The sequence below is a fragment of the Paralichthys olivaceus genome, chromosome 12 (genome assembly GCF_024713975.1).
Source record: "Paralichthys olivaceus isolate ysfri-2021 chromosome 12, ASM2471397v2, whole genome shotgun sequence".
Taxonomy (NCBI): Eukaryota; Metazoa; Chordata; class Actinopteri; order Pleuronectiformes; family Paralichthyidae; genus Paralichthys; species Paralichthys olivaceus.
This window is the reverse complement of record NC_091104.1, coordinates 20,442,817-20,457,154: the sequence shown is the minus strand read 5'-3', so window position 1 is coordinate 20,457,154 and position 14,338 is coordinate 20,442,817. Positions and strand designations below refer to the sequence as shown.

Here is a 14,338-nt window from a genome sequence, read left to right as displayed (position 1 = left end):
TTGTGGCCCTCCTACAGTTTAGCCTCTTACAATTTAAAATTGCAGAAGTTATAATTCATGAAATAACACCTATTTGATATGTATGAGATGCACAATGAGATTTCATACAAAGTCAATGCAAAGATGCAAAATTTCCATCATTTCCTTCACCCGCTCAAAATATTGGAACAAAAGATAAGCGTGATGATATGTCAAAATCACCAGTCATTTTTGAGAATGAAAATCACAGAAGACAGATCCGGGCACCTGCATGAATATTTACATGTTGTGGTTACTGGCACGAGTAACCATAAATGATCCATCGATCTCAATGGTATTTTGTTTAATTGTGTGATTTTGCTGAATTTAATCCACAACCTGTCTTTTGTCTTTCTCAGGACACAGCTCTGGACCCTGGGGAGGATGTGGCTCTTCTCTCAGTGAGCTTTGAGGATGCTGAGGCCACTCAAGTCTTTCCTAAACTCTACCTTTCCCCCAGCATTGAACAGTGAGTTCATCACATCAATCAGTCACTCAGTGTGTTTTCCATTTATCAGTTCATTCAGTAAAATGTATGTTTGAATGAGTTGTTTATGCAGCCCCCCCCCCCCCCCCATCTCAACATCACGGTAACCAATTGGATCTAAATAAACTTTATTTCATGCTGGGGTCACAAAAGGTTGTGAGTTAATGGTCATCACAGCATCTCCTCCATGTGTCACCAGAGAGAGTCAGTCTTACCTCTCCTTTGTACAAATCTTGTATTTACATGCACATTCTATAAACAGAACAACAGTTGCGGTTCCTCACTTATAAATCCTGAATACCCTGAGACTCACATGGCGGAGCAGGGAAAGTCAGCCAAAGGTAATGTAGGCCCACTCTGCACTCCTTCTGATTTCGAGGGTGCAAGATGTAGTTGACGGATTAGGGTGAGTGTGCTGTGAATCTGGCGACATATTATGTCATTGTGAATAATCCCACATCCCAGTGTCTGGACTTATCAGTCAGTTCCTCAAAAACAATAAGGGAAGAACAAAAAAATGAGATGGATGACACACAGTGTCTGAGCCAGGGATGACTGGATGTCTGCAGACATCTGGGGTGTTAACAGTACAGAAACTGTGTGTGTATGTGCGCGTGCATACAGGCTTGTGTGGAATGATTTCTGTGAGTCTGTGGGTACTTCACCCATGTGTGTATTCTCTTTGATCAAATCCATTTTTTGTCTTGCTAGATTTGGAGTTTATGTGTTGGTGTGTTGGTGTGCATTCGTCAGTTTGCATTTGTGTGTGTTAGTGATTCTGTGTGTGCAGATGGGTGTGTGTGCTTGGTCGTGTGCATGCTTGTGGGTTTTTATAACACAAATATATGTCTGTTTTCATGGGTTTGTGTGCACGCACTAGTATTTGAATAGGCTTTGCTCTCGACAGTCTTTTGTAGGTGTGGATGTAGATAAGTGTGTATGTGTTTGTGTGTGTGTGCGTGCGTTTGGTGAGTGTGTGTGTGTGTGAGAGAGAGAGAGAGAGAGAGAGAGAGAGAAACAGAGAGACAGAGAGAGATACAGAGACAGGTATGGGCCCACTCTGACCTCAGGGCCCCACAGTCTGGGCTTTCGTGCTCGGAATAATCTCAGGCTGATGTTTATTTACAAGCACACGCCCCGTCGCACCAGGTTAAGAGACCTCTGCTCCCCCCAACCACCGCCACTTCTCTCTCTCTCTCTCTCTCTCTCTCTCTCTCTCTCTCTCTCTCTCTCTCTCTCTCTCTCTCTCTCTCTCTCTCTCTCTCTCTCTCTCTCTCTCTCTCACCCATCCCCCCGTCTCACCATGTTCTTTTTTTATCTTCATCTTCTATGCTCCTCTGTGTCTCCTTTATTTTGTCTCACTCTCCCAATTTTTTTTTTTACAATAATCATATTCTTCCTAGTGTCTTCTATTGTCGTTTGCAGTGCACGTTTGCCCATCATCTCTCCTTATGCATCTATGCAATTGTCTCTCCAACACATTTGCTAAAGTAGATACATGCATGCACTCCTCTACTGCGATATGTTGAAATTACGACAGGACCTTATTCCCATGCAGGAAGCATGACAAAATACCCTAAGCATGTGCCCCACAGAACAAAGGTCACCTACCTGCTGCTTGTCCTGCATTATCCTCATTTTATCCGTGCTGTGCATGTGTAAGAGCATATAAAAGCAATAACATGAGACACAGTTCTGCTAACGTTGTTGTAGCACAACCTCTAGGATGTTTCATTATGTTTTTACGATCAACCAACAAATACAAATATACAAGATTTAAGCTTTAGTTAAATAATTATATTTGCAAATGCCATACATTTGTGGTCATATTAATTGTCTGTGTGTTATGTGCTGTTTTGATGGACACCCCAATTTTTTGACGGACACCGCTCAGCAGGGAAACTGCGGAATGCTTCGGGGTGTGGATATGTGCGTTCATTGCATATGTCTGCCTCTTCTATGATGAAGCTGTGTGTATGTGTGGTAGACTGACCTCACAGAGGCTCCAGGCCCGACTGAAGCTGTTGCAGTGGTGTGAGAGGCTCTTCTCCACTACCAGTTGTGTGAGGAGAACAGACAGAAGGCAGCTGAAGGCACTATAGTGGAGAGCAGGAAGTGGTGAGGCTATGGCGCATGGGATTGAGAGGGGTGGTTGCTGGCAGAGCGACGGGGGGTTAGATAAAGGATGAGAGGCTGTAAAACAAACCCTTCTCATCTAAACCCTCTAAGAATTATCTAAAAACGCAGAAGCTTAACCGTGCTGTGTTGAGCCAAGCTCTCATTTACCACACTTGTTCTCCTGCTTAATGTTTCCTCTTTGTCTGGAGATATTTGCACATATGCATATCAAGGCTGTGTGTGAATGTACTCTGCTACATGCTTTTGTGCACCTTTTTGTTAGCTGTGTGGGAGTGTGTTAATGCATGACCCAGGGCAAGAATGTATGTCTTCTTCACTATTGTTTGAAGACAAACGATCGCATGTGTGTGAATTCATGTATCAGTGCATTTGTGCTGTATTCATTATGGTTGCCACCTAATTTAGCATGCACGTGTGTGAGCCAGCCTTTCCGCTGTACGTGTGTTGATGCAGATCTGTTACCCTGTTGGTTTCCCTCTATGTCCTTGTTGACCCTTGTTAGTCCTTTGGTCTTGTGTAGCTGCCCATTATCTCTGCAGTGGCTCCAGTGAAGAGGAAAACTCATTTGTTGCAGTGTGCCTGCACATCTCTGTTTTTTCTAGCGAGCATTTGATAGACTGCGACATTCATGAGGTTCTGCATTAACCTGAGCAACCGCAAATGTTCACAATATCATATAATGTTATGATGAAATTCATATTAAAACAGTGGAGAAATTGTTTAAATCAGATTTAAGGTGATGAAATGGTGGATACAGCAGCTGTGGACAACTATTGACTCAGACATGGTTTTGGCACCACTGGATCCCAGTGTTGTTGATTTACTAGCTACATCTATTCAGTGTCAAAATATTCTGGGATTTTTTTATGATGTGAGTCTTCCTGTCAATTTTCGCTTTTAGTCAATTATCCTATGCTTTGTTTTTCTTCTGTCTCCATCTGTCGACAAATCCATCCATCCCTCAATTGCTTCTTTATACGCTGCTCTCTTGTCTGTCTTATAATTCACTTTTTTAACCAACCCTTTTTTTTTTTTTAACCAACCTCCCTCCCTTTCTGTCCCCTTCAAGTTGCAATCTGAAAGATTTCAGTCATGGTTTACCTGTGACACTAGTGGTTACCATAGTAACAGGAAGTGCGGCTTAATGCCACAGCAAACACTTGTGGAGCAGCTCAGTTGTCAGATATGCAACAGATGAGCTGGTTTCTGTTTACAGGGCTGCCACACAAACACATGTTTTGTTTTGTTTTTTAAAATGAAGTTATAAATAATACAGTTGACCATGTGTAGTCTGATTTCATGCTGCACGCACATGCAACGCTTGTATTTTTCCACACAGCATTCATGAGAATGTATTTTTCTGACTGCTTATGATTCTTCCCTTACTCCTTTGCAGGGGACAGAGACATGGCTTAACCAACGTCCTTCTTTTCACATCAATCCAGTTTACGATTCAAGCCACCGCATGGCTTGCATTTCAATAGCACTATCTATTGTCACATAACCAAAACCCCATGAGCTCTGATTGTCTACGTGGGTAGTAAAAATGTTATGGACCAGCGTGAGCATGTTATAACGGCAGCAAATAGCACAGCACACACCAAGTTAAGGATCGCTTATGTGAGGGCTGATTCACAATAAAAGCGGACTCACTATCTGACTAACTAGCGAGCAGGGTTTTTTTCCTTTGTCATACATTGTTTGCCCCGAAAGATAGAGCAAAGATGGACAAAGAGGGTAAAGCAGATATGACGTAATTAAAAGTGGACCATAATGAAATGTCCCCTTATCTTGAATAGAATCTCTCTTTGTTTAAACATTGTTAGAAACATTTTACATGATGGAAGTACAGGCGGCAACAACATGAATAACATAGGTCTAGTTGTTTTTAGACATGTTTATGAAGAATTGCTAAATATTATATCTTAAAATTAGCTGTGAGCAACTGCAGACATTTTCGGCTCTGGCAGCACTTGTGCTCAGTGTTGATACAGGCAGTCATTTCAGCTACATCTATTCTTTGTCAAGATGTTCCAGGGTTTTTCCTGTTAGGATTTCCTATCTCAGTATAACTGTCAATGATCAATCATATGATCATTTTATCATTTGTCCATTTATCCTCCATCCTCCCATTTCTTCCTTCCTTGTCCACTGCTATCCTGACTATCTATCCACTTTCTTCAGTTTTTAACTCTTGTCTTCTCGGTCCTATCTCGTCCAAACCCTTCCTCCCCTTCCCTCCCGTTTTTCACATGTCTGCCGCCTGTCTCTTTTCTCTCCATCTTCCTCCGTTTTTCTATCACTCTCTCCCCTCTGCTGATCCCTCTGGCTGATCCTCAAAGGGAACCGAGAGAGTGAGTGGGACTTGAAAGAGAGAGAAGCGTTGCGCTCTACCCAGTAAGGTCGTCCCTCGCTTGACTGAAATGCAGCGAGGGAAAAAAAACAACACACACACACATACAGCACAAGGGAGAGGAGAGCTTTTCTCTCTCTCCTTTCTCTTTCCTCCACCTCTCTTCTCTCCCATCACTCCTGAGCTGTTTGATATCTCACTTTTACTCTCCTTCAGCAGGGGCTCGGATCTAAAAGCTCTCTACGCAAACTCGTAAGCCCCCTGAGCTACAGTGTTTTACCTCTATTTCAATTCCCTCTTCCTCTCTCTTTCTTGCTCTTTCTGTTACTTTTTCTTCCTCTGTCTTCAAACAGACCTTGTAATGTTTTCTGCCTTACAGAGGGGGAAAAATGATGTTGAAATACCCTGACAGACACCCACATTTTTACCAATAATGTACAGTTTACGTAGAAGGTTGCATTCGCTTCTCTCTTTGATAGAGCTATTCCACTGAATTTGCTTCTTTTTCTGTACAAATTATTGATTATGAGAGGTGAAATGGGTGTTACTCTGCTTAGAGAGTTACCTGCTTAAGATTCAGTTTTCATTTGTTATATAATGTTTTATGGGGCTGCTGAGAAGATAACAACTGTGAAAGAAATGGTGTCACGTTGTGCAGCTCGTTCTGATTTTACCTCTATCATTCAAGTGTTAGATGAAGACAATTAGATAATTTGAGAAAATGTGCTTTTCTTTGGGGTCATTTTGGGGAAGAATTTGCTGGATAGCTTGATTTAACAGTTTGTGTTGTGAGATTTAGGATTTTTGCAAGGAATCTAGTATCACAGGGGAATGGCATAGTTTTGAGAAAGGGCAATATCAGGGTCACTTGGCTCAACTGGGAGTCAGTTGGGAATGTGCTAAATCTGATCTTTATACATTTCAATTAAATGTATGAACATCTGTGTTTGAAAACCATCACACACTGGAGTTTGATGATACTATGACAGTGAGCCTGTTCAACAGCGAGGAATCTGCTCACGGTCCTGTTTTCGACTACCTTTTTAAATTGGTTCAATCAATTGTTTTTAGTGCTGAATGTAGAGTAAGGGTGCTCTCACACCTTCCTTGTTTGTTTGTTAGTCTGCACCAAAATAAAGGATGTGAAAGGTGACTCAGACCACGGCTCACACCAACGGAGCAGAATTTAGTAAGTAGTAGTAGCAAAAAAAGTAGTGTTTTTCCGGATCAAACAGAACCATGATTGGGTTTGTTTGCAGTGTGAAAACTCTTATAGATTGGACTTTCAGACACATCGGGAGATCTTGACACAGTTTTAAACAATAGAAGAAGAAAAAGTCCATCCAGAAACTGAGTCGCAGGATTGCTTGCAGTCATCGCATCTAACAATATTGTAATGATATTACAGTACTTTTCATACCACCTTATATACTATCTGCTGATTTGACAGCATGACAACAACAGACAAACAACCATGTTGGACATCGATTGTCTAGGTAGACGCAGCCCAAGCAGGTGAAGATGATAGGACTTGCGTATGTCACATAACAATTTATATAATCTACTCCCTAAATTGCAATTTGAAACCAAAATTGGATCAAATGTTTGCAATGTAACAAAGATATCAACCTTGAACCGGACCATGATCCTGACTTCCAGGTCTGCAAACATCCCCAAGAACATGTGGATTTGTTTTCAACATTCTCCCTCCTCTTCTGAGAGTTAAGTGTTTGATAGCCAGATATAAAAATAAGAGTGTCTTCTACGAGACAATAAACTGACATTTGAGAGTAATACTGACAAAGTGTACAAGAAAAGCCAGCAGCATCTCTTTTGTCTCAGGAAGCTCTCTAAGTTTCAGTTTGACAAAAGCCTGAAGACAATGTTTTATTAATCTTTAACTGAGTCTGTGCTCACTTTCTCTTTTCTCTGCCAGTATCAATCTCTCAAGGTTAAAAGCAGAAACGTACTCAATAAGGTCGTTCATATCAGCAGCAGGAAATGGAAACTCATGTGGATATATTCAACTAACAATTATTAAGCATTCTTTACATAAAATATTTCACCCTCCTCAGTATATACATTTATTTTTGTGCTGTATTTATGTATTTTGTATTATGGTCTAAGCGTTGTATTTATGTGCTCTGTGTGCATCCCAGTGCACCATGGGGACAAATAGTCATTGACTGATTTACCAGATTAGGCAAACGTTTTCAGAAGATGCAGATCAAACATATCTGTCCCAGTGGAATAACATCAATCTTACACAAAGCATCAAACTATCTCTGCCAAGGCAACTTAGTCTAGAGGATCCTTTAGGCAACACTGTTTTTACATCATTTTTCACATTCACAAAAAAGGCAGTGTTTTCTAGAGGGCATGGAAATAGGTTTAACAGAAACAAGCTGCGATTGAACCATTACATGATATCACTTCCAAGCTAGTATGTAAGGATATTAGGATTCATTTGCAGTCGCATTTGTGTCAATCTCATTATTTTCAATTAAATTGTTTTTGGGTTAGGGTTAGTTTTGCTTTCCACTTCCTTAAGGGAACTATCTGCCTCTTTAGCTGCTGAATGTTCATTTAGCTAGCTCACAAATTGCATCCGTCTTTTAGAGCTGAGCATTTAGTGGACAGTGGGGTTTAGGAGCTTTACTGCTAAAAAAAAACTGTTTAAACAAAAGTGATGAGTGTAAAACATTAAAGCTGTGAAAAACAAAAACATAACCAAAATACTGATTTGAAAGACACTAAATGTCATTAGCGCATTAAGGAGCATCCGTGTGGGTTCATTACTACAAGCAGCCATTTCCACGTAGAAGTATTGAAATCCGTGTTGCTTAAAAGAAAGCTTAGCTGTGATACCAGCTGGTGCAAGTTGTATTGGAGAAAAAACTGGACCCACTGTCCTGGCAGGAAAAGTTGTGGAAATTGTCTGGAGATACTGATGCAGACATTTGCCTTTTCTTTGGGAAATTTCCAGGAAACTGTCACTAGTTTGTCACTACCTCCTTTCATTTACTCCTGGTTAGGACTCTCCAAATTTTGGGGGGATATATTTGCTGAAACACATATTTTCAGTCTTTCATTTGAAGGAACCCAAACATAAGATTTTATTCATCCTGCATGTTTCACTGCTCTTTTACAGCATTTAGCCAGAATTGTCTCTTCAAGCAGTTACCTGCAGCAGTAAAATACTCATTAGCATGTCTTATTTAGGTTTTATTTGTAACAGTGAAAGATTTGAGTAAGTAATGAGATTGTGTCAGCTCGAAGCAGTTTCTTTGTTTCATTTGCAATCATCGTTAAGAACCACTTCTTTATTTCTATCCACACTGTGTGTTTTTTTCTCCTTCTCCAACTGTTTTATAACCAGACCCATCGCTCCTTTCATTTTCACTTTTGCTTCTCGTTTACCTGATTGTACCGTGCCCATGAGATGAGTTGGATACATCTCTCCTTCCCCCAGAAAACCTGCTGCATTGCATAAAAGAATCGAGTGGGCACCGTCTCTGCCCCCAAACCAGATTTAGGAGCCCAGAAAAATCAACACAGAGAGACAGTTTTAGGCTGCAGTGCACTAATGTTTGTGTATCTGCATTTGCCTTTAGGTGCCTGTGTGTGTGTGTGTGTGTGTGTGTGTGTGTGTGTGTGTGTGTGTGTGTGTGTGTGTGTGTGTGTGTGAGAGCATGTGTGTGTATTTGCGCGTATGTGTGCACATTATAGCACACATGCCTGCCTGCCTCCTGATGTGTGTGAGTATCTGTGTGCATGTGCCTGTGTGGGTGTGCAGTTTGTGTGTGTCCCTTCTCCAGGGTCTGTAGAGGTGTTGTATAGTCTTTGAAAATCTTTGCATTGCGATAAGATATTTTTCAAGGTTTTGTGAACATCTTGTCACAGTCGGAAATTGTCAGTCTGATAGCATAAATTTTGCCCTAACCCAGCGAACCCACTCAGCAGTCGAAAACATCAGCGCAGACACATTTCTCAGTCTCAGCATCTCAAAGCACTCTGCCGCTTCCTCCCTGTCACCTTGAACATGTCTGCATTATGTGGCTGCGTAAAGGGAGTTTGGTGATGCGGCTTTGTTAGTGAAAACACAACCTTCTCAATATGTAGGCCGTTGGTTTGAATGCAAAAAGTGTTTTTGTGAACAGCTGAAGGTGAAACATTACTACAACTGACCGTATCTGTTAATTAGAAGGCTGCCGTAAAGAGACCAAGACATGACTGCAATATGTAATTGGAAATGGTGAAAAATGTAAGTTCTGATAAATTTTAATTACCTAAAATCAGGTTGCAATGCAAGATAAAAATCACAAGCATATTTCAGCTATAGAGTCAACAAACAGAGTCATATGGGGGCCTCTACGGACCCTCCAGACTTAAGGAAATGTTCCTGCTTTGAAACTACATTTGAATCTCCAAACAGTTCTACTTGGCCTTATCTTTCACTTTGGTAATGAGTCATGTCTGCCCTCTTTACAATTCAGCCTTTATCTGTTCTCACGCTGTCACACACACACACACACACAGACACACACACACACACACACACACACAAACACAGCTTCGTCACCATCTACCTGTGTCATGCAGGATAATCTGTATCCTGCAATGCACAAGCATATTTCAGCATTATATTTATTAATCTTATTGATTGGTAGTTTTCAATGTGTGTGTACTGTATTTGTGTGGTTTTTTTAAATAATAAAAGAAAAAGATAGACTTATTATATGTTTATGTCAGTGTTAATCTTGTGGCAGTGAGAAGTTAAATATTTTTTGGGTTGTTGAAAGTGTAGCAGGTCAGAGATGTCAGCTGAGCAGGCGGTCCTTCAGTGTGGTCAAGGACACATTTGTGTTCACACCAATAAAGAGATGTGAACATGCACCTCCAAGTGTGGTCTGGGTGATTGGATAACAAAGGCCCCCTCAGTGTGCCTTGGGTGCTCCCACACCTACAGACCATCCAGTCTATAAATACTACACAGGTGTAATGGTAAAGTAATTTGTGTTCTTGTTTCACCATATATTGGACAAATATTAATTGCTTCCTGCAATGTGTTAATTTTTATAGTTTGACTGTGTGCATACAGATGCAGAGAGAAGCTTGTTCCATATCACAGGCGTAACTAGCAGTACACTGAGAGTCCTCACTTGCAGTCAGGTCTGAACACATCCTGTGTAGACACAGATAGAGGACTGAACACATCCTGTGTAGATACAGATAGAGGACTAAGCTTCTGCTCTGCTAAGGTGCCTTCATTATGCAGGCTGTGTTGTCACTGTGTTAGGCTACTAAACATATGTTGGTTACACAAAGGGAAGGATTCTGGTTTGGAAAGAAAACCTATTCTGTTGTGTGCTTCAATTTAACCTTGACTTTTTTTGATATTTAACAAAGGTCAAGATCTTTTCCCAGACTCAACCAAGCACTTGAAGTGCCTTGGCATTACTATAAAAATGCTGCCATGCTCTGCTTGCTATGGGTAGATGTTAGCATTGATTACAAGCATGGACTTTAGAAGGAAAAAATGTAAAATATGTTGTCAGTTCTAATTAAAATCATGCTGAAACATTCATGTTCTGCAATTTAGCAGAAACGTTGTTCAACATATTTTTTTCTTTTTGTTGATGAAAAAAAAATAGATTTATATCATATATTTCTCATAAAATGTATAAGCTGTTACAAACTATTAGTATATAAATGAAATTCAAATGACACATGGTTGCTTGTGTGGTACAAACTGTGTTATTTTGTGATGTCAGTGTCATTTCAGTGACAACTTTTGAGGAAGTTTTCAGGGACTGCAAGTTCCACAGTCTCTCAGATCAAGCTTATTCCATTAATCAATCACATTTAATTTGTATTGCATCTTTTAAACAGGTTTTATGCAGTTCAAGGTGCTTCACAAGTAACTGATGAGCCGAGGATAAAACAAAAATATGTAATTAAAAATAAAAAGGTAAAATAAATTAAAGGTCAATAATGGGATAAAACATATTAGATATAATAATATTAACAGAAAGGTCAAATTGAATGTAATTTACAACAAAGATGCAATAAAATACTGTCGGTAAACCATACTTAATCAAAAACTAGGCTAAAGAGGTTGTAGCTTGCGTTCAAAGATTTCAACACTTCCGGCTGCTCTCAGGTCGTCGGGCAAACTGTTGCAGCGAATTGGGGCATAAAAACTAAAAGCTACCTCACCAAAAGTAAGGAGAAAAGAAAAACTAGTAAAGACACTTAAAATCAGTTCTGAAACTGAACCAATGTAAGGACTTTCGAACAGGTTCAGTATGTGCTCTGTTTTTCTGTCCCGGGCTGAAGAGTTCTGAATCAGCTGCAGCTGTTTTATGACATTTTTAGGGCAGGTAATTGTGATTTTATAACAACATGCAGGGGGTACGTGGAGCGCACGTGGACATGAGCACCCACCCCACCAATAAATTCAGCCGGTAGCCAATGATGTGTGATGGTTGTTAGAGAAACATGTTTTCCTGATTCTCCTTTTTTCTAGTGAGAGTGTTTGATGAGTGGATTTCTCCAAGTGAATGATGATGAATAAAGAGTCACAAAAACACTCAGTTTCACTATGCAAACATGGTCAACTCATAACAGAAAGGTTACTGACTCTTGTTGCCATGAGCCAAGAGAGCCTTTACAGTGTCATAGATGAGGAATAAGATGTTATTTAGTCTATAGAGTCTACAAACAGAGTCATATGGGGGCCTCTAAGGACCCTCCAGACTTAAGGAAATGAAGAAGGCAATCAAAATGGAAATGTTCCTGCTTTGAAACTACATTTGAATCTCCAAACAGTTCTACTTGGCCTTATCTTTCACTTTGGTAATGAATCATGTCTGCCCTCTTTACAATTCAGCCTTTATCTGTTCTCATGCTGTCACTGCACTGTCATACAGACACACACACACACACACACACACACACACACACACACACACACACACACACAGAGCAAACCACACACAAACAAACAAACTGAGCTTCGTCACCCTCCACCTGAGTCACGCAGGATAATCTCTGTGCTTGATGAAGTCACAGGCAGCCCTGTCACTGTACAGTGTGTTTGTTTACATGTATGCATGTATACAGTCTAGTGTAAATATGTCATACAGTAGGTTGCATTGCTCAGAGGGGTTGTGTTCAGCGGCACGTCTGCATTTCGATGACTGCAGTGTGGGTGTGTGGGCAGTGTTGAGAGCGGTGTCACCAGTGGAGACAGAATCAGGGACTCTTCAGGGTGCCACTTTGAAAGTAAAACACCATTATGTCTCTGTTCTGAGCCCTCCTATAGAAAGCTCACTTTAAAGCAGTTTACTACTCATACTAGAGTCTCATAACACTTTACACAAATACATTTTCAAGAACATTTTAGGCACTATTTTGCAAATGGCAATTTTACCCATCACACAACAAACAAGGTTATATTGTTTTTGTATTTTAAAGTCAGCCATATTAAATAAGTGCTAGCTATCTATGGTAGACCTTTTCTTAAGATGAGAACCCACTGTTTCTTTAAAGGGGAACACTGCTGGTTTTACACATTTACAAAGGTCAGTGCTGTAGTCGTGGGTAGTACCACTGAGCCTTTTTAAACAGCTTTATAATGCCTTCTCTAGCCCAGAGGCAGCTGTGCCAAGTCCGAGAAAATATTTAATCAGGATAATAACAGTTTGGACTTGACTACAAATGTATAACACAAGAAGGTTCTGTTACAAACCGGGGGTATGGTGTTTGAAAGATGAAACCAGTAACTGGGCAGAGAGAGTCTAATAAAATATGATATTGGTTGCATCATGGACTTTATGATCAGATGTTTCTGGAACCTGACCCACTTAAACTTAAAAAAATAGTGTATGTGCCCAGGAGCATTTTAAGGGAGCCCCAGGTAAGAGGGACCTGATGGGGCAAATGCACATTGTTCCAATCTGCCATGATTCTATTATCATCAACTAGTAAAGTGTGACCCCCCACCACCACCAGGCACATCATACACATGCATTAAGGTGTTAAGTGTTCAACCAAACATCATATAGAAGGGGGTTCTCAGAATATGAATTGTTTCCTGCAATGTGTTGAGTTATAAAGTTGGAAAACTGTGTGCATGCAGATGCAGAGAGAAGCTTGTTGCATTTCACATGCGTAACTAGCATTACAGCTCTGAGAGTCCTCAGAACTGAGTCTGAACACATCCTGTGTAGACACAGATAGAGGACTAAGCTTCTGCTCTGTGAAGGTGCCTTCATTATGCAGGCTGTGTTGTCACTGTGTTAGGCTACTGAACATATATTGGTTACACAAAGGGAAGGATTCTGGTTTGGAAAGAAAACCTATTCTGTTGTCTATGGGTAGATGTTAGCATTGATTACAAGCATTGATTAAAACTAAATCATGGGAATACCCCTGTATCATCTTTGTGTATTCTATAGTATTGCCTTATTTAACCCTCCCTGAAGTGTTTGACTTTCCATTTTTGCACAAGAGGTCACTTTATAACACATGTTGTAAAAAACCATGGCTCATGTTTGGGAAATATAATCTCATTCAGCATCTTTCATTGAGGTTGGTGTGTCTTTTTAAGGTGAAGGGAGAACACTTAACTTTCAGTTCTGTTTTACAGCATTGGTTCCAGACTGGCTTTCACTACATTTACTAGATATAGAAAGAGCCTATCCATGTTGGCTCTGTCGATCATGTGACAGTTCTCTTGCAGGACTATTGATTGTACTGGGTTTTCTGAGTAGGAGCTAGCACTCCACAACAATCTGAAATGTGTTAATATTATGAAAGATAATATATTTCAACTCTGCTTAACCTTTAAAAATATTATTCAGATTCTTTAATGTAAATTTTTTCTTTTCTGCCTTTAGTTTTTATCTTAAATCAAGTAAAATCAAGGGTGCATATTGTATAACACTTTTACAGTCCTGGGTTTGAACCCTGTGACAGTGATGTGTCGATCATGACCTGAAGGGAAAAGTTTGACCTTAAGGCTAGACCAGTTGGTAACCGTTGTCAGGACTTGTCATATAATTTTAACATGTTTAAAGACCCTTTTTTGTTGCACATGAACCCAGTCCATATCAGTCCTCCTTTAAATGAGTCCTTCAGAGGCAAAACCGCTGAAATACAAAGTGCACCACATTCTTTCAATTGATACAAATGACGGACAAAACACTCCACCGTCTATTTTGTACCTCTGTCCGTATTTTCATCTGAATGATTTGGATCTATTCTTAGATCTGTGGGAGGATAGATGGGCATCATTTAGATTTTCATTTTTCAAAGGCTTCTCTTCTCATCGCTGT

General features: G+C 40.2%; 1 protein-coding gene across 2 annotated transcripts in view; it reads left to right on the top strand.

The window, feature by feature from the left end:
* babam2 (BRISC and BRCA1 A complex member 2) overlaps positions 1–14,338 on the top strand; it is a 75,166-nt gene that overhangs the window by 48,079 nt on the left and 12,749 nt on the right. For both annotated transcript variants that reach the window (XM_020084536.2, XM_069536428.1), the window contains exon 7: positions 378–487. In XM_020084536.2, the coding sequence (XP_019940095.2) occupies positions 378–487 (110 nt within the window). The remainder of the gene's footprint in view (positions 1–377; positions 488–14,338) is intronic.